Below are 20750 nucleotides of genomic sequence, written 5' to 3' on the forward strand. Positions count from 1 at the left end.
AGCTCTGCTCTGAGCTCTGGGTACCCTCCCTAAGGAGTGAGGTGCCCAAGTCCCTGGGTGCAGCCTGGGCCCTGGGCACTGAGGATCCACCCTTCCTGTCCCCACCTGCTCACCTCTGGGGAGGTGACAGTGAGTCTTCTGGGGGTCTACATGCACAGGAAGTCTGTGTCCTCTGGGTCATCTCCTGCTGTGAGGCTACACCCATCATGGGAACTTGGCTTATGACATTTCAGATGTCGTGATTGCTACTTCATTATGGCTAGAGTGGTTTTAAATGATAAATCTATTTAATAATGCAAATTAATAGAACTCTCCACTTTAATGCAGCATGAACAGAAAAGTTAACATGTGCTCAGCAGATAGAATGTTTTCAAAATATTCACTGTGGAGCATCCACTTCACACTGAGGATGCATTATGAATTGGGTAACAAAGCACAGTCTCTCCCTCAAAGACTTTTTTCTTTTCATGGCAAAATTCAGACATTATAAAAACAGAGAGGATGATATAACCTCACGTACATATCAGCAGCTTCAGTCATTATCAACATGGAACCAATATAATTATTCCCTACCTCCTAGCCCCTTCCCTCTTTTGAGTTTGTTTTGTAGCAAATCTTACACATTTTGTTATTTAAACTATAAGAATTTTAAAAACTTACTTAAAATGGCACATCACACTTAAAAATAAACATAATTCTTTAATATTATCCAATACCAAGTTATTACTCCCTTTTGTGGTGACTAAACTTAAAATTTTGTTTTCTGAATTAGGATGTATTGTAGAGACAATGTCTACACATGGCATTTAATTACTTTACCTCTAAGTCTCTCTCTCTGTATTGAAGGGAAATTCATATAACAAAAGTAGCCACTTTAACATGTAAAATTCAGCGGTGATTAGCACATTTACATGCTGTACAACTATCACTTCTTTTTAGTTTCTGATTGTTTTAATCACCCCCAAAGGAAACCCCATATCCCATTAAGCTCTCACTGCCCATTACAACTTTTCCCCAGGACCTGGTAACTCCTAATAGAAATTTTTGTATCTCTGGATTTAACATCTCAGTATTTTATGTAAAGGGAATGATACAATATGCGACCTTTGGTGACTGGCTTCTTTCCCTTAGCATGATACTTTCAAGATTCATCCACACTGCCTGTGTTTTGGTACTTCATTCTTTTTCATCTGGTGGCTCAGATGGTAAATAATCTGCCTGCAGTGTGGGAGACCTGGGTTTGGTCCCTGGGTTGGGACGGTCTCCTGGAGGGCATGGCAACCCACTGCAGTATTCTTGTCTGGAGAATCCCAGAGACAGAGGGAGACTGGTGGGTTTCAGTCCATGGGGTTGCAAAGAGTCAGACACAATGAAGCAATTTAGCAGACATGCATGCAACATCATTCCACATTTACCTTTTTGAAGAACCTCCAAACCTATTTCCAGAGCAACTGTACCATTTTACTTCTTCACAAGCAATGTACAAGGAGTCCAATTTCTCCTTATTCTTGAAACATATGCTGTTGATTTTCTATTAGTATTATGAATACAGCCTTCTTAGATTTGAGTTAATGTCTTACTGTGGTTTTGATTTCCTGGAGGATGAAGGATGGTGAGCATGTGTTCAATGCTTAGTAGTCACTTGTGTATCTTCTTTGAAAAAATGTCTATTAAAGTCCTTTTTCCACTTTTTCATTGGATTTTTTGTCTTTTATTGAGCTGTAAATATTCCTTAAATATTCTAGAGACAATTTCCTCATCAAATGTATGATTTGCAAATATTTTCTCTCATTTCGTAGGTTTTCTTTTCACTCTCTTGATATTTGACTTGTGATGCACAAAATATTTTAAGTTTGATGAAGTCCAAATTTACCTATTTTTGTTGTTACTCCTCAAGCTTTGGTGTCAGATCTAAGTATCTGTTGCAAAACCAAGATCACAAAAATTTACTCCCATGATGTTTTCTAAGAGTGTTATATGTTTATCACTTACACTTAAGTCTTTGATCCATTTTGATTTGTTTTATATATGGTGTGAACCATCACCCTGACCCACTCTATTTTCAAAGAAATGTATTACACTGCATTTTAATTGACACTTTAATATCTGTGCCCATTACAGTATTTAAAGCTTCTTGAAAGCTGGTATCCTGGTATTTGTACACCTCTGAATTCTCAGCAGGACTACAGGGATTACACATAGTGTGGACTCAAATATTTGGTAAATAAATGAGAGAATGAATGAGTGAGGAAATCACTATAATATTAGTCACAGACAGGTATTATTGATGTGACTGGCATAAATCTTCTAAGTATCTACTTGTTTTATGTTTGATCCATCTGTATTTGGTTTTTTTATTTTTTTCTTGCTGTATTTTTGTATTATTTGAGGAGATTTCATGTTTTCGTTTTACTCAACTGTTGGATTAAAACCTATGCTTCTTAGTTTGTATACTTTTTCAATGTATTGAGAATGTACAATAAATCTTTAACTCATCAATATGTATCTTCTGATAATACTATATCACTTCAAGTAAAGTATTAAGCCTTATCTCAGTATTCTTTTTTTTTCTCCTTTTGTCCCATGTGCTCTTGTTCTCTTTTCTATAATTTACCTGTGTTAAATTCCGTAATACATTGCGACTTTAATTTGCTGCACACAGTTAATTGCGCATCAGAGAGCTTCACAATAAGGAAAAAAACCACTTTTTATAATTTTTGGAACTCTTATTCCTCTATACAAATTTTTATTTGTCTATTTACTTTCTGTCCCATGAACTTGCTTTAACACTTTTTGTAATGCAGGTCTACTGGTAACGAATTGTCTAAGATTTTGTTTGTCAAAAAAAAATCAATTCTTCACCTTCAATCAAAAAATATTTTTGCAGGATATACAAATGTGGTCTTATAAGACAACAATCATTTCTTGTTATCGTCTGTCACAATTGTGGCATTCAATTCCTATTGGTCTCAGTAAGGCTGATTTCACTCTGGGCGTCTCCAATGCTTACTCGTGGACCATGGCTGACTGAAGCCATCGAATGCTTCCTCACTCATGTGTCTGGTGGTTGATGCTGGCTGTGAGCAAAGATCTGAGCTGAGCTGTGGTCAGGACGCCTACATGGGTTGCTTCCAAGTGGCTTGGCCTTCCTCACAGTGCTGTTCTAAACTCAGAAATCACAGGTGTCGCTTGTCCTCCAGCATAACAGTTGACAGTCATAAAGGCCCAGGCAGAAAACCGCCAAGATCACATACGTGGGTGGGAAATATTGCTTTGATTCTCTTTGCAAAATATTTCCTTGAAAGTATTCCCTATATTATCATTTAGATTTATGATGTTTTGTTTCCTTTTTACTCCTTTTTCTTCTCCCTAGGATTCCTACAGTGACTAAAATTGTGTTAATTTCCTTTTTTCTCGTGTGTGTGTGTGTGTGTATATATATAGTCTAATTTATTTGTTTAGTATGTCCTTCCTTTTCTCTATGGTCTAAATTGGGTGTTGGGTACAAATATTCTTAGAAATTAGATAACAGATTTTTTATCCAAACAAACTGTACTTTTTTCCCCCCTTCCAAGGTAGAATATAATCTTCCCCCTGGCTTACATCTAGGCTTTGTTTGCCAGCCTAATAAGATGAGACCATCAAAAATTATTGTTGTTCAGCCTCTAGGTCATGTCTGACTCATTATGACCCCATGGGCTGCAGCTTGCCAGGCTTCTCTGTCCTGCACTATTTCCTTGAATTTGCTCAAACTCGTGTGCCTTGAGTCAGTGATGCCATCCCACCATCTCATCCTCTGCTGCTCACTACTCCTCCCGCCCTCAATCTTTCCCAGCATCAGGGCCTTTTCCAGTGAGCTGGCTCTTTGAATTCGGTGGCCAAAGTATTTGGAACTTCAGCATCAGTCCTTCCAATGAACATTCAGGGTTGATTTCCTTTAAGATTGACTGTTTTGATGTTCTTTCAGTCCAAGGAACTCTCAAGAGTCTTCTCTAGTTCCACAATTCAAAAGCATCAATTCTTTACAGTTCAGCCTTCTTTATGGTTCAATTCACACATGTGTACATGACTACTGGAAATACCAAGCTTTGGCCATACAGAGCTTTGTGAACAAAGTGATGTCTCTGCTTTTTAATATGCTCTCTTGTTTTGTCAAAGCTTTCCTTTCAAGGAGCAAGCATCTTTAACTTAATGGGTGCACTCATAGCTCAGTCGGAAAAGAATCTGCCTGCAATGCATGAAACAACGGGTTTGATTCCTGGGTTGGGAAGATTCCCCTTGTCAATTACAAATTGGCGTTTACCAAGATCATTGCCACAACAAAGACATTTGCCATCTGCTTCTGTGGATATTGAACCCCATACAGCTATAGCTATTGACTTTCAACAACCCCAGAGGGAGTTCAGGGTGGAGTGAGGCACTCTGTGCTCAGGGAATCTGGTGGGACAGGTCTTTAGATAGTTGCATGTTTTTAAGAAGAGATTTTATTATCTCAATCCTTGAATCTCCTCATGGTTCAGTTCAGTGCAGTGGCTCAGTCATGTCCGACTCTTTGTGACCTCATGAATTGCAGCTTGCCAGGCCTCCCTGTCCATCACCAACTCCCGGAGTTTATTCAAACTCATGTCCATCAAGTCGGTGATGCCATCCAGCCATCTCATTATCTATCGCCCCCTTCTCCTCCTGACCCCAATCCCTCCCAGCATCAGGATCTTTTCCAATGAGTCGACTCTTCGCATGAGGTGGCCAAAGTATTGGAGTTTCAGCTTCAGCATCAGTCCTTGCAATGAACATTCAGGACTCATCTCCTTTAGGATGGACTGGTTGGATCTCCTTGCAGTCCAAGGGACTCTCAAGAGTCTTCTCCAACACCACAGTTGAAAATCAATTTTTCGGCGCTCAGCTTTCGTCACAGTCCAACTCTCACATCCATACATGACCACTGGAAAAACCATAGCCTTGACCAGATGGACCTTTGTTGGCAAAGTAATGTCTCTGCTTTTTAATGTGCTATCTAGGTTGGTCATTGCGGGGAGCGGCCTGAACCAAAAGGCTGGCTCTGGGAGCTGCCTTGATCCTCAAGGGTCTGTTCGCGGATATAGCTCTCTGTCCCGCCACCCCTCTTTGGAATTTATTATCTAAGTTAATCTTAAAGAACATTTGTAAGCCTTGAATGCACACATGACGCAGATGGATAAGCCTTTCACGACCACCCTTAAGATAAACGGGATGCCTTTGGTGTTATCAGAGAGTTCTGGTGATTGTTATCTCAAAGTGATGTTTAGGGAAAAATATTTTCTCTTCTTAAGATTCTCTTCTTGGTTTAGTATAAATATAACCCTGAGAAATAAAGAATCATCGCTGACTGCAGCCATCCTCTTGACCCCATCTGTTCTGTGTCTTTATTTCTTAGCCTAAACGAACGCGTCGTGTTGCTCACTGAAATCTTCCGGCTGGCCTGGCAGGTCATAACTTTCCTTCCAAGAAGTAAGCTTCTTTTAATGTCATGGCTGCAATCACCATCTGCAGTGATTTTGGAGCCCTCCAAGATAAAGTCTGACACTGTTTCCACTGTCTCCCCATCTATTTCCCATGAAGTGATGGGACCAGATGCCATGATCTTAGTTTTCTGAATTTTGAGCTTTAAGCCAACTTTTTCACTCTCCTCTTTCACCTTCATTCAGAGGCTTTTTAGTTCCTCTTCACTTTCTGCCATAAGGGTGATGTCATCTGCATATCTGAGATTATTGATATTTCTCCTGGCAATCTTGATTCCAGCTTGTGCTTCTTCCAGCCCAGCATTTCTCATGATGTACTCTGCATGTAAGTTAAATAAGCAGGGCGACAATATACAACCTTGCCGTACTCCTTTTCCTATTTGGAACCAGTCTGTTGTTCCATGTCCAGTTCTAACTGTTGCCTCCTGACCTGCATATAGGTTTCTCAAGAGGCAGGTCAAGTGGTCTGGTATTCCCATCTCTTTCAGAATTTCCCACAGTTTATTGTGATCCACACAGTCAAAGGCTTTGGTATAGTCAATAAAGCAGAAATAGATGTTTTTCTGGAACTCTCTTGCTTTTTCGATGATCCAGCAGATGTTGGCAATTTGATCTCTGGTTCCTCTGCCTTTTCTAAAATCAGCTTGAACATCTGGAGGTTCATGGTTCATGTACTGCTGAAACCTAGCTTGAAGAATTTTGAGCATTACTTTACTAGCGTGTGAGATGAGTGCAATTGTGCGGTAGTTTGAGCATTTTGGGGATTGCCTTTCTTTGGGACTGGAATGAAAACTGACCTTTTCCAGTCCTGCAGCCACTGCTGAGTTTTCCAAATTTGCTGGCATATTGAGTGCAGCACTTTCACAACATCATCTTTCAGGATTTGAAATAGCTCAACTGGAATTCCATCACCTCCAATAGATTTGTTCGTAGTGATGCTTTCTAAGGCCCATTTGACTTCACATTCCAGGATGTCTGACTCTAGGTGAGTGATCACACCATTGTGATTATCTGGGTCATGAAGATATTTTTCGAACAGTTCTTCTGTGTATTCTTGCCACCTCTTCTTAATATCTTCTGCTTCTTTTAGGTCCATACCATTTCTGTCCTTTATTGAGCCCATCTTGGCATGAAATGTTCCCTTGGTATCTCTAATTTTCTTGAAGAGGTCTCTAGTCTTTCCCATTCTATTGTCCTCTATTTCTTTGCATTGGTCACTGAGGAAGGCTTTCTTATCTCTCCTTGCTATTCTTTGGAATTCTGCATTCAAATGGGAATATCTTTTCTTTTCTCCGTTGCTTTTCACTTCTTTTCTTTACACAGCTATTTGTAAGGCCTCCTCAGACAACAATTTTGCCTTTTTGCATTTCTTTTCCTTGGGGACGGTCTTGATCCCTGCCTCCTGTACAATGTCATGAACCTCCGTCCATAGTTCATCAGGCACTCGGTCTATCAGATCTAGTCCCCTAAATCTATTTCTCACTTCCACTGTATAGTCATAAGGGATTTGATTTAGGTCATACCTAAATGGTCTAGTGGTTTTCCCTACTTTCTTCAGTTAAAGTCTAAATTTGGCAATAAGGTGTTCATGATCTGAGCCACAGTCAGTTTCCAGTTTTGTTTTAGCTGACTATATAGAGCTTCTCCATCTTTGGCTGCAAAGAATATAATCAATCTGATTTCAGTGTCGACCATCTGGTGATGTCCATGTGTAGAGTCTTCTCTTGCGTTGTTGGAAGAGAGTTTTTGCTATGACCAGTGCATTCTCTTGGCAAAACTCTAGTAGCCTTTGCCCTGCTTCATTCCGTACTCCAAGGCCAAATTTGCCTGTTACTCCAGGTGTTTCTTGACCTCCTACTTTTGCATTCCAGTCCCCTATAATGAAAAGGACATCTTTTTTGGGTGTTAGTTCTAAGAGGTCTTGTAGGTCTTCATAGAACCGTTCAACTTCAGCTTCTTCAGCATTACTAGTTGGGGCATGGACTTGGATTACTGTGATGTTGAATGGCTTGCTTGGAAACAAGCAGAGATCATTCTGTCATTTTTGAGATTGCATCCAAGTTAAGAAGCTCTAAATCCCTTCAAGTTGACATCACACCCTCATGACTAACAAAATCCTGTTGTGCATTGAGTGCTTCATGGTATTGAACTCCCCCTTCACCAAAATCTTATGTATTGACTTTTCAGAACTGTCTGAGGTGCTGCCTCCAAGGCTACAGTCTTCGTTTTGCTCCCAAATAAAATTTAACTTACAATTCTCAAGTTGTACATCATTTTTTAGTCCACACTCTGGAGAGGGAAATAGCAATCCACTCCAGTATTCTTCCAGGAGAATCCCATGGGCAGAGGAGCCTGGCAGGCTACAATTTTTGGGCTCACAAGAGTCGGACACAACTTCTGAATAAACCACCACCAGTCACTGTCCACAGTGATTTGGAGGCCAAGAAAATCATATCTGTCATTGCTTCCACTATTTCTCCTTCTATTTGCCATGAAGTGATGAGACTGGATGATGCTAAGATCTTCGTTTTCTGAATGTTGAGTTTCAAGCCAGCTTCCCCCCTTGACTCCCATCCTTAAATGGAAGGTGGATGTGCCAATGAGCCCTCTGGGACCTGACTAAAAACATGAAGAATACAAGCAGCCTGAGTCCCTGGCAAATTGGAATCAACATGTCAACCCACTGCTTCAAATATCAGTAATTAACAAAAGAAAAATCAGCTGTAGTCTTGTTTTCACCACTCTTCTTTGGTATTCTCTATAACTTCAAAATATACAGTCAATTCTGGAAATTACTGGAGACTGAAAGGACATGGAAGGAAAGGGACTGAAAGAACTGAAAGGAAAAGTTATGACCAACCTAGACCGCACATTAAAAAGCAGAGATATTACTTGCCAGCAAAGGTCTGTCTAGGTAATGAAGAAGGAATTCATAGGGCCTGGACTCCATCTCAGGCCTGTCTGGGCTGGTCGTGCACGGCCACATCCCCAGTGGACTCTGAACTCTGTGCTTAGCGCCTGTGGGAACGACAATGGAAGGATAAGACCCCCCTCTGGGCAGGGGAATCTTGAAGAAGAGAAAACAGACACTAATCACCCCTGCCTCCGGACAGTATCTATCGAAATGTAACCACAGGCTTATTGGTTATTAACTGGTTGGAAGGTAACCGCGGGCTTATTGATTATTAACTGTTTGAACACATAACATGTGAATGATGGGGTTATTGTAATTGTATTTACCCTTCTTTTGTAAGCCTCAAGGGATTTGGGGTGGTGGGTTTGGACACGTACACATGGGGTATAAAAGATTTTCATAAATGCTGGTCGGGGTCCTTGGCTAAGAGGAGACTCTGCCTTGGGCCCGCCGGTGTAATAAACTGCACTCCACTATCTGCATTGTCCTTCTGAGTGAGTTTGTTTCCCGGAAAGTGTGGCTATAACATTAAGGCTATGGTTTCTTCAGAAGTCATGTATGGATGTGAGAGTTGGACTATAAAGAAAGCTGAGTGCCAAGGAATTGGTGTTTTTGAACTGTGGTGTTGGAGAAGACTCTTGAGAGTCCCTTGGACTGCAAAGAGATCCAAGCAGTCCATCCTAAAGGGGATCAGTCCTGAGTGTTCATGGGAAGGACTGATGTTGAAGCTGGAACTCCAATACTTTGTCCACCTGATGCAAAGAGCTGACTCATTTGAAAAATCCCTGATGCTGGGAAAGATTGAAGGTGAGAGGACAAGGGGACGACAGAGGATGAGATGGTTGGATGGCATCACCGACTCAAGGCACATGAGTTTGAATAAATTCTGGGAGTTGGTGATGGACAAGGAGGCATGTTGTGCTGCAGTCCATGGGGTCTCAAAGAGTTGGGCGCAACTGAGCAACTGAACTGAACTGAGAGCTTACACCTAGTGTGGACTAACTCTTCATAGACACACCTCCCCCACCTCTTTCCAGTCAGTGAAACTTTCTTATCTGCCTTTTAGAGATAAAGAGATTAAAGTCCACAGATTTTCAATTAATATCATGGGATCACACAGCTGGTAAGCTGTACTTTCAGGATCGAAGCTTACCTCATTCCAAAGCCATACCATCACCTCAAAGCCATCGTCATGCTCAGTCGTGTCCAACTCTTCGCAACCTCTCTGGACCTTAGCCTCTCTGGACCTTAGCCTCTGGCCCTTTCTTCATGGAATTTTTCAGGCATGAATACTGGAGTGGGTTGCCATTTCCTGCTCCAGGGGTCCTTCCTGACCCAGGGATCAAACCCTGGTGTCCTGCATTACAGTCAAATTCTTTTCCTGCTGAGCCATCGGGGAAGCCCAATGTCACTAAGTCAGTGGTTTGCAAACTGTGCTTGGTAGAACACCAGGGGTCCCCAAAAGTCTGGCAGGGATTACCAGGGATTGTCATGGCTGGAGGGATGTGACTATGATGAAGGAAGGCACAGATTTTTCCATGAGCCCAGGAAATACCTGAAGTTATCTCATTGAAACAGCTAAGGACACCTCAAGGGCAAGAAGGGAGGACAATTAGCTCTTAGGGTGAACCAATAGTGAAGGACAGCAGGGCGATGTCCATGTCACAGCAGGTCCCCCGAACAGATGGTGCTGGAGACCAGAGGCCCCAGACACTTGTACTCCTGACACTCTTTGGGAACCTCAGGCTCACACCGCTTTTGTGGTTATGGGGGAGGAGTGCTTCAACTTGCAAATCAAGCTCTAAACAAAGAGAGTGTTGCATTTTAAATCATGCTCTATCACATATGCAAATGTGCACACACACACACACACACACACACACACACACACACACTTCAAAGAAAAGTGACTAATAAACACAACACAATGTTAACTTGGATTTGCCTGGGCGATAGCGTTCTGAGAAATATTTCACAAACCTTTCTCTACATTTTCAGGGTTTCTTCATGATCCTTAAAGAGGATATCAGACCGGGAATAAAGCTCCCAAAAGAGTCAATACTCTTTAAAAGGAACAATAATTTCAACTGGTTTTCAATGATCTATTTGATGTTTTCTGAGTTGTCACATGCTCCCCAGTGAGTATTTCATAAACAGAAGAAAATTCTAACATGGGAAAGATTTTTTTGTGGGTTTATTTACTGGCTATTTCTTAAGAGGAAAAGAAAAACCTATTTAGGTAACTAGATTGTTTGCATAGTGTAATGAATCCTGTTACCAGAAATGTTCATCTGTCCATTTCCAGTCTGAGGTCTTGTTCCCTCCTACATTTCACAAGCCAGAGAAGAGGTCTTTGCAGGATAAATAGACAAACAAAGTCACGAAACTCCATTATCTGGGCAGGCTCTGGATCCACTGTCCACATCCCGCTCTCACAGGCAGGTAATCCGGGATGCTCCCACACTGGGAGCCAAGGGACCTCTTTCCCAGGGTGGTTCTGGCCTCAGCCAGGGGTTGGTAGAACCTGAGGCCGGAGGGAGGCGGGAGGATCTGTGTCCGATGCTGTGAGGGTTCTGAGCCCTCTGAAGGCCAGTCCTCCCTCTGGGTCTCAGTGTTCATCCTGCAAAGGGAGGGACGTGCGACCAGGGCTTCTGGGGGCATTTCTGCTTTTGTCTTTGGGGTTGTGATTCGAGCCCGCTGGGCATCCAGCGTCAGGTCAGAGCTCCTCCGAGAGCCCTAAGGTGCGTCTCCCTGCCTGGCACAGGGCGCTGCTCTCAGAGAGCCCTGTGCTCCGAATCAGAGAAATGGGTCCCTCTGGGCAGAGGCTCTGGGGTCTCCGGGGGGGTTTCCTGGGCTCCAGTGTCCCTCCAGAGACCCTGGCAAGCAGACAGGAGCTGAGTCTGTCCAGCACTGAAAAGACAAACCACTCAGAAGCAGAGGCACCCCTGCAACCAGAACAAATGAATACTCTAGGGATAGTTTTGGAAGAAAACGGTTAACGGTTAATTTGGAAAAAACCCTTGTATCACTCCTGAGTAAGCTGATAGTTTAGGCAATTGATCTCCTCTCTCCCCAGGCTTGTGTGAAGGCCTTTCCCCCCTGTCTCTGGACAAGACTTCCTCCCCTACACCCCCTCCTCCTCTCCCCTCCAGTTTCCTCCCTCCTCTGCCTCTTGTGTCTCTCCCCTCCCCCCTTCCCACCCCAGCAGCTCTCTCTCTTCTGAGATGAGGGGCAGAGACTGAAGGGAAACAGCCCTCTTTGCTGAGGTCACCAATTTGATCGCAGTTTCTCCTGAGGTTTCTGGGTAGTAGCTTGGTCTTCTGTCCCCTGGGAATCACAGTCTGACTTGTTGAGTCTTAGAACAAGCCTAGAACAAGTCTTAGAAAAGTGGAGTGGGTGACATGTCTGGAACTCCTCTTAGGAGCCCAGCACCTTCATCCCGTATGTCACCTGAGCCGTTCCACATGTTGGACGGAGGTGGGAACTGAGGATCAGAGAGGTTCAGTCACTGCTCGTCACCACACAGCACTCACGAGTGGTCCAAACGAAATCCTCCACCAGGTCCCCGAGACTCTAAGCTCACCTGCTTCTCCCCACTAGGAGGCCTTTCCAGGTTCTTGATGGAAACACCCTCCACGTGTCCACGTGGCAGGGCTGAGCAGAACGCTCTGCCCTCCTTGTTCTTTGCACCAGCCCTGCTCAGGGCAGCCAGGTTCCAGCACGGCACCCGCTGCCTGTGGCGGCCTCTCTCCTGAACCCTCTCTGTGACCAGGCACCTCGACGGGAGAGCCTCCCTGAGGTCACACCTTGTCCTCAGAGGTGGGGAGAGGTGCACTGTCCTCTGATGAGCGCAGGACTCCTTCCCGGGGGGACAGAGAGGGGCATGGTGGGAAAGGAGCCCGGCTTCCCAGGCCCCTCTGACGGGGTCAGCTCCCGGAGTGGGATGGGTTCTCGCTGGCCAGCACCTCGCACCCATCACCAGCTTCCCCACCCTGGAGCCAGGCACCCCAGGCTCCTCCCCCTCACTCTCTCCACGGCTTGCCGTGAGACCTTGGAAAAGCCCCTTCCCCTCTGTGCCCAGTCTCTCCACCGGGGAAATTGGTACCAATCACAGCACTTGGTCAAAGGTGAGAGGGAGCCCAGAGCCTCCTCATGGGTGTTGGGAGCCCAGGAGGGTGCCTGCCCCTGGGAGGTCAGAGAGCAGCAGGTCCAAAAGAGCAGAGACCACGGGGGACAGTGGGTGGGGGCTGGGATGTCATCTAATACACGGAGACTTAAGGAGCTTTGCTTTTCAGACACGAGGGCAGAGAGAATGTCTCCCTTTCTGGCTCTGGGGCTCCTGCTGACTGGGATCTGCAGTCTCCACTGCCTCCCGGAGAATGTGATGGTGAAGGACCAACGCAGAAGGGTGGATGACCACACATTAGCCTCTAGCAACACCGACTTCGCGTTCAGCCTCTATAAGAAGTTGGCTTTGAAGAACCCCAGTAAAAACGTCATCTTCTCCCCTCTGAGCATCTCCATAGCCTTGGCCTTCCTGTCCCTGGGGGCCCGTGGCCCCACCCTGACAGAGATCCTGGAAGGACTCAAGTTCAACCTCACGGAGATCCAAGAGAAAGAGATCCACCAGGGCTTCCAGCACCTCCTGCAGACGCTCAATCCAGTCAGCAATGAGCTGCAGCTGAGCGCGGGCAACGCCATGTTTGTGCAGGAGGAGCTGGAGCTGCTGGACAAGTTCATAGAAGACGCCCAGGTACTGTATTCCTCCGAGGCCTTCTCGACCAACTTCGGGGACCAAGAAGCTGCCAAGAGGCTAATAAACGGCTATGTGAAGAATAAAACCCAGGGGAAAATTGAGGAGTTGTTCAAGTTCCTTTCCCCAAGAACAGTGTTGGTCCTGGTGAATTACATCTACTTTAAAGGTGGGTGCCCTGTTGAGTTGGAAGGAAATGTACCTTTAGTTTTGTGTCTTCAGGGCTCTTTCTATTTCAGCTCAGCCAACTGTTGCTGGGCATTATAGAGGGAGCTGTCATCAGTGAGGACAGCTTGGGCATTAAGACCCAGTCCCCGTCATAGTTTTTGTCTATTTGGGGGTTTTCTAAATCATAGCTGCCACTGCAGCTCACAAGGGCAGGGGCGCCATTAACCCTTTGTCTGAGCCACAGTGAAGCAAGAGTCCTTCAGTCGACTCTTTGTGATCCCGTGGACTGTAGTCTGTCAGGCTCCTCTGTCCATGGGAATTCCCTAGGTCAGAATACTGGAGTGGATAGCTGTTCCCTTCTCCAGGGGATCTTCCCAACCCAGGTCTCACGCATTGCAGGCAGATTCTTTACCATCTAACCCTCAGGGAGCCTTTTTATTTGCAAACTTGCCAGGCTGCCTGTAGGAAGGGGCTTTCCTCCCAGGTCACTCTGCAGTGGCCAGGAACCCCAGCTTCTTTTCACACATGCGGGGAAGGCCACTGCTCCGCACTCTGCGGGCTGTGTCTGACCTGGGCTCGCTCCAAGGGGACTTGGTCTCAGTGGGTGGAGGTGGCGCTGGTGGACGACTTCATGCTATGATAGCCTCTGAGCAGCCTGGCCAACTCAAGGAACTTCAGTTGTGCTCCATTATAGCTATGAGAGTAGCATTGGCAACGCCAACCCCAGAGGGAAGCCTCAGGGAAGGACAACGTCCAGGACAGACTCTTTTCCAGATTCTAGCTGGTCCAGGGCCCAGCCCCATTAGTAGAAACCCAGCACTGCAAACCCGATCCTGGAAACTCATAAGGGCAGAGTGAAGGCAGGAAGATTTCACACACGGAGCCAGCAGTGCAAAAGGGACACGGAAATAAGACACAAAGAATGATCACTGAGCGAGGGGGTGGTCAGGCACCTAAGGGACACCAGCTGGAGGGGACATGTTTGCCCTGAACTGGGGACTCCTGGCAGAGCCCTGGGGAGCCCTCCTGGATCTGTGTTTTTCTCTGTAAGTGAAGGCCTAGATTCCCAGTTCTCTGGAAAGTTTTTAATAATCCAGGCCAGATCTACTATGATTGGTCCTTACTTTCTGTGCTCTCATTTCCTACCACCCTGACCTGTCCCCGGACTCTGCCCTCCCCAGGGGTACCCCCACCAGCCCAGCTTTCCCTCTCCTCCTGTCTCTAACCGTGGGGACACAGGCAGGGGTGGAAACGAAGCAGGCAGCAGGGGTGGATAAATCCTCCATGAAGCCCCAGGGCTCCAAACTCCCCAAGAACTAACCCACTTTGTTACGTATCCCGCTTCCCAATCCTGACCTGCAGGGTCTACCCCCGTCCCCATGGACTTATCCACCTGCCCAGGGGTATGTGCACACCCAGCAGGCCCACATAGAGGTCCATGATACGGGGGCTGCTGGTGTGGGGAAGGTCGTCCCCGCTCAGGGACCAGGGCCAAGGAGGGAGAGACTGCAGCTCTTGCACTCACAGACTCTTGACCTGTCCCCCCGCCTCCAGCCCAGTGGAAGACCCGCTTTGACCCCAGACACACTCAGCAAGCAGAGTTCCACGTGAGCGAGAACAAGACGGTGGAGGTGCCCATGATGACCCTTGGCCTGGAAACCCCTTACTTCCGGGACGAGGAGCTGGGCTGCACGCTGGTGGAGCTCACCTACACCAGCAATGACAGCGCCCTCCTCATCCTCCCCGACGAGGGCAAAATGCAGGACCTGGAAGCCAAGCTGAACCCGGAGACGCTGACGAGGTGGCGAGAATCCCTGCAGCCCAGGTGACTCCCCAGGACCCAGAGCTGTGGGTTCACCTGCCTTCTCGGTCCTTCGCCCTCTTCCTGAATTCCTGACTCCCAGCAACAGGGCCTCAGGAATGTGCAGGCCCGGGGGCAGAGGTGGGAGAGTCCATCCCTGATGACCCTGCTCTTTGCTGCCTGCCTGGCTCTGGGCTTGAATCCTTCTGTAAGACGATGACATCTGAGAGGGTGGGAGCCGAAAGTGTGCCTCACACTAAGAAGTGCTGAGTCATGAGGACTCAGCATGACCCCTGACACTCAAGTTCTCCCCACGACTCCTCCTTCTGAAGGTGGAAGTCTTGCAGAAACCAATGTTGCAGAAACTAAGCACCACATTCAGAGAGTTGGAGAACTCAGGTTTATTACTCTGGTCGGCCCGGAGGAGTTAACACTCTAAGCTGTGAGCCCTGAACAAAAGGCTTACAGAGTTTTTATAGGCAGACTGGAGAAGGTAATGGCAACCCACTCCAGTACTCTTGCCTGGAAAATTCCATGGACAGAGGAGCCTTATAGGCTACAGTCCATGGTGTCGCAAAGAGTCGGACATGACTGAGCGACTTCACTTCACTTCACTTCAGCAGACTACAGTGGATAACACTAGCTGTTAATAGGCTGGTTTAATCTAAGGGGTTTCACGGCCCTGGGAAGAGCAGTCAAGATGGGGAGGAGGATGCCTGGCCTTTACATGGACAGGCATGATTAGGCAGGTTTGCAGGGGCTGGGCAATTCCAAAGAGCTGAACAAGGAACAGTGAGATAAGCTCAGTTCCTAGTAATGAAAGGCCCCACTTTCTGAGACTACATGACCTACCTGATCCAGGCTCTGCAAGAAGAAAGCTGAGTTACAGAGGCAGAATGAGCAGGAGGTCATGAAAATTTTTAATTTTTCCTCTTCAGAAGGCTCAGATAGAATTAGGTGAGGGCTCAGGTGTGATGGCTTCTGAGGACCATATTTGCACTGTCTTTCATTATAATCACTCATTTATTCATTCATCCAGTCAGCACTGGTCCAAAAAGTTAATTGAAGACATACTATACCTCAGGGACTTAGACTCTGTAGTAGTTCAGCAAATAAAACACTAAATTCTCTGCCCTCATGGCATTCCATAATTGTGGGAGACAGACTGGAAAGAAATGTAAATTCCTCAGTACGTTGAGAGGGGAGAAATGGGGAGGCGGGGAGAGTAAAGCACAGTAAAAGGGTGAAGAAAACTGTATCCAGAGGTAGTTTGTGATCAGAAATAGGGTGCCCTTACGTGATGTTGCAGTCAGAGACCGAGCCTTCTGGGTGTGTTGGCAAAAGCATTTCTGGCCAAGGGAATAAGCAGGGCAAAGCCTGAGGCAGGAGCGAGCCTGGTGTGGCTGAGGATGAGTGAGGCCAGAGCGGGAGGGCAGAGGGGTGAGAGGGGATGCTGGCCGAAGGCAGGGTCCCCCGAAGGTGGACTCAGGTCACTTGGGGCCTTGCAGACTCCTTAACCTCCCCCTGCCCTGGTGCCTGCTGGCCTGTTAGACTCCTGCAGATTGGAGTGGATAAGTAACAAAATAAGGGGATTTAGCCCGAGGGGTCTAGAAACTGAGAACAAGAGTCCTTATTCCAGGGAGAAGGGGGATGGTAAGAGGAATCCTTGGAAGACCATGCTGTGAGGTGGGAATGTTGGGCATCTTTTCCAGCAAGTGTTCAAATTAATATTTTTCACTTTCTAGTCGAATACATGAACTCTACCTGCCAAAATTTTCCATCAAAAATGACTATGAGCTGAAAGACACCCTCTCCCAGCTGGGTATTAAGAAAATCTTCGCCGACGCTGACCTGTCAGGAATCACAGGGACTGGGGACCTGGCAGTCTCCCAGGTGAGTCCGTAAAGTGTGGATGATTCATCCTCTTATCAGAGCTCGAAACGTGGAGGTTCGTCAAAAAGATGGCAGGTCACCTGGAATTTGTAAAATAAATGCTTTCCCTGTGACCTAGTCTCCCTTCCCTGGGACTCCCGAAGCCCAGGATAGCTGGTTGCAATCACGGTGACATCAGGTCGCACCTTTCCTGAATTATAAAGTGACACAGAAGCCCGTCATTGGGAAGGACCCGGAGTGGAAACAGCAGAGGAGCCCATGTCAGGCTCCATCTCTCACTGCCTATGGAGGGGAGTGATCACATTTCTGCATCCCCCAACTTTTCATCTTTAAAGGGAGCATATAGTTCTTCCTTCCTGTTTGGTGCCTAGCAGAGTAGGTAAGAGGTTATAGGTACCTACAAAGTCTATGAAGAATCACAGTGAAAATGTACTAAGAGCCCGTGAGTGGAACACCCAGGGTCCTGGTTCTGTGGTCCTAGAGGCAGAGAAGTCAGAGTGAATGGTGGAATGGGGGGTGGCCAGGCACCCCCACAGTCTCCCCTGCACCCCACCTGCCAGAGGGTCTGGTAAAGGGGGCACAGGGGCTCTGGGACTTTGTGGTCCAGGGACGGGAAGCCAATCCTCGGCAAGGTGGCTGAGGCCTCAGGGACACGTCAGCTGGGGCGGAGAGGAGCAGAAAGCTGTGCTCGCCCATCAGTTGCTTCGACTTGGAGGGACTGTGGACAGTTGCCTGCAAGAAAAATGCCTTAACCTGGCCCTTCCCCCTGACTAGGGTGTCTTCGGAGGCAGCACAGTCTCTGGGTTAGGAGAATGAGTCCTGTTCTTTGCTTCTCTGATGTTGGGCACATCACTCACAGACCTTGCCTTCAGTTTGCATGTCTGCGTATCACAACTATGCGAACAGTGGGCAGTTTGTTGAGAGGACAGCAGAGTGACAGGCCAGCGGCAGGGGGGTGAATGTCAGCCCTCTTAGAGGTGCTAAGTGACTGCTCACTTCTGCCCACTCCATCTCTGGTGGGTAATGTTCTGGTGTCCCCACAGGTGGTCCACAGCGCTGTGCTGGATGTGGACGAGGAGGGCACTGAAGGAGCTGCTGCCACGGGAATCGGCATAGTATTAACATCCTTTCGGAGAACCACTGTGCGTTTCGACAGGCCCTTCCTGATTGCCATAGTTCTCAAAGACACCCAGAGCATCATCTTTCTGGGGAAAGTCACAAACCCCAGTCAAGCCTAGAGCTCTGCTCTGAGCTCTGGGTACCCTCCCTAAGGAGTGAGGTGCCCAGGTCCCTGGGTGCAGCCTGGGCCCTGGGCACTGAGGATCCACGCTTCCTGTCCCCACCTGCTCACCTCTGGGGAGGTGACAGTGAGTCTTCTGGGGGTCTACATGCACAGGAAGTCTGTGTCCTCTGGGTCACCTCCTGCTGTGAGGCTACACCCATCATGGGAACTTGGCTTATGACATTTCAGAGGTCGTGATGGCTACTTCATTATGGTTAGAGTGATTTTAAATGGTAAATCTATTTAATAATACAAATTAATAGAACTCTCCACTTTAATGCAGCATGAACAGAAAATTTAATATGTGCTCAGCAGATAGAATATTTGCAAAATGTTCACTGTGGAGCATGCACTTCACACTGAGGATGCATTATGAATTGGGTAACAAAGCACAGTCTCTCCCTCAAAGACTTTTTTGTTTTCATGGCAAAATTCAGACATTATAAAAACAGAGAGGATGATATAACCTCACGTACATATCAGCAGCTTCAGTCATTATCAACATGGCACCAATATAATTATTCCCTACCTCCTAGCCCCTTCCCTCTTTTGGGTTTGTTTTATAGTAAATCTTACACATCCTGTTTTTCAAACTGTAAGAATTTTTAAAAATACTTAAAAAGGCACATCACACTTAAAAATAAACATAATTCTTTAATATTATCCAATACCAAGTTATTACTCCCTTATGTGGTGACTAAACTTAATTTTTTTTTCTGAATTAGGATGTATTGTAGAGACAGTATCTATGCGTGGCATTTAATTACTTTACCTCTAAGTCTCTCTCTCTATATTTAAGGGAAATTTATAGAACGAAAGTAGCCACTTTAACATGTAAAATTCAGCGGTGATTAGCACATTTACATGCTGTACAACTATCACTTCTTTTTAGTTTCTGATTGTTTTAATCACCCCCAAAGGAAACCCCATATCCATTAAGCTCTCACTGCCCATTACAACTTTTCCCCAGGACCTGGTAACTCCTAATAGAAATTTTTGTATCTCTGGATTTAACATCTCAGTATTTTATGTAAAGGGAATGATACAATATGCGACCTTTGGTGACTGACTTCTTTCCCTTAGCATGATACTTTCAAGATTCATCCACACTGCCTGTGTTTCGGTATTTCAGATGGTAAATAATAATCTGCCTGCAGTGTGGGAGACCTGGGTTTGATCCCTGGGTTGCACGGTCTCCTGGAGGAGGAGGGCATGGCAATCCACTGCAGTATTCTTGCCTGGAGAATCCCAGGGACAGAGGGAGACTGGTGGGTTTCAGTCCATGGGGTTGCAAAGAATCGGACACAGTGAAGCAACTTAGCAAGCATGCATGCAAGGTCATCTGACATTTACCTCTTTGAAGAACCTCCAAACCTTTTTCCAGAGCAACTGTACCATTTTACTTCTTCACCAGCAATGCACAAGGGGTCCAATTTCTCCTTATTTTTGAAACATATGCTGTTGATTTTCTATTAGTATTATGAATACAGCCTTCTTAGATTTGAGTTAATGTTTTACTGCGATTTTGATTTCCTGGAGGATGAAGGATGGTGAGCATGTGTTCAATGCTTAGTAGTCACTTGTGTATCTTCTTTGAAAAACTGTCTATTAAAGTCTTTTTTCCACTTTTTCATTGGATTGGTTGTCTTTTATTATTGAGCTGTAAATATTCCTTAAATATTCTAAATACAATTTATACATCAGATGTATGATTTGCAAATATTTTCTCTCATTTCACAGGCTTTCTTTTCACTCTCTTGATAGTTGACTTGAGATGCACAAAATATTTTAAGTTTGATGAAGTCCAATTTGCCTATTTTTGTTGCTACTGCTCATGCTTTTGGCATCAGATCTAAGAATTCATTGCAAATCCAAGATCACAAAAATTTACTCCTATGATGTTCTAAGAGTGTTATATGTTTATCACTTACACTTAAGTCTTTGATCCATTTTGATTTGTTTTATATATGGTGTGAACCATTGCGGGGAGCGGCTTGAAAGAGCTGACTCTGGGAGCTGCCTTGATTGATTATCAAGGGTCCCTTCAAGGACATAGCTCTCTGTCCCGCCACCCCTCTCCTGGAACCCAAAGTTAATCAGAACACTAGTAAGCCTGGAATGCACACATGATGCAGATAGATAAGCCTTTCACGACCACCCTTAAGATAAACGGGATGCCCTTCTTAACCCTTGACGTTATCAGAGAGTTCTGGTGATTGTTATCTCAAAGTGATGTTTATGGAAAAATATTTTCTCTTCTTAAGATTCTCTTCTTGGTTTAGTATAAATGTAACCCTGAGAAATAAAGAATCATCGCTGACTGCAGCGATTCTCTCGACCCCATCTGTTCTGTGTCTTTATTTCTTAGCCTAAAGAACGCGCCATGTTGCTCGCTGAAATCTCCCGGCTGGTCCGGCAAACCATCACCCTGACCCACCCTA

The 20750-nt window shown here is 45.8% G+C and overlaps 1 protein-coding gene across 1 annotated transcript; it reads left to right on the forward strand.

Annotated features, from left to right (window-relative positions):
• Positions 1-12724: 12724 nt before the first annotated feature.
• On the forward strand, positions 12725-18265 carry LOC136147223 (serpin A3-5-like). Its single transcript, XM_065906521.1, has 4 exons — positions 12725-13334; positions 14888-15158; positions 16880-17027; positions 18071-18265. Exons 1-4 carry the CDS (start codon positions 12725-12727, stop codon positions 18263-18265), a joined length of 1224 nt encoding a protein of 407 aa, XP_065762593.1.
• Positions 18266-20750: the final 2485 nt, after the last annotated feature.

This window comes from Muntiacus reevesi, chromosome 15 (assembly GCF_963930625.1).
Source record: "Muntiacus reevesi chromosome 15, mMunRee1.1, whole genome shotgun sequence".
Classification (NCBI taxonomy): domain Eukaryota; kingdom Metazoa; phylum Chordata; class Mammalia; order Artiodactyla; family Cervidae; genus Muntiacus; species Muntiacus reevesi.

Coding starts and splice junctions, on each gene's coding strand:
- LOC136147223 (XM_065906521.1), top strand. CDS start 12,725: ATGTCTCCCTTTCTGGCTCTGGGGCTCCTGCTGACTGGGATCTGCAGT. Junction 13,335..14,887: donor GAATTACATCTACTTTAAAG/GTGGGTGCCCTG, acceptor CCCCGCCTCCAG/CCCAGTGGAAGACCCGCTTT. Junction 15,159..16,879: donor CGAGAATCCCTGCAGCCCAG/GTGACTCCCCAG, acceptor TTCACTTTCTAG/TCGAATACATGAACTCTACC.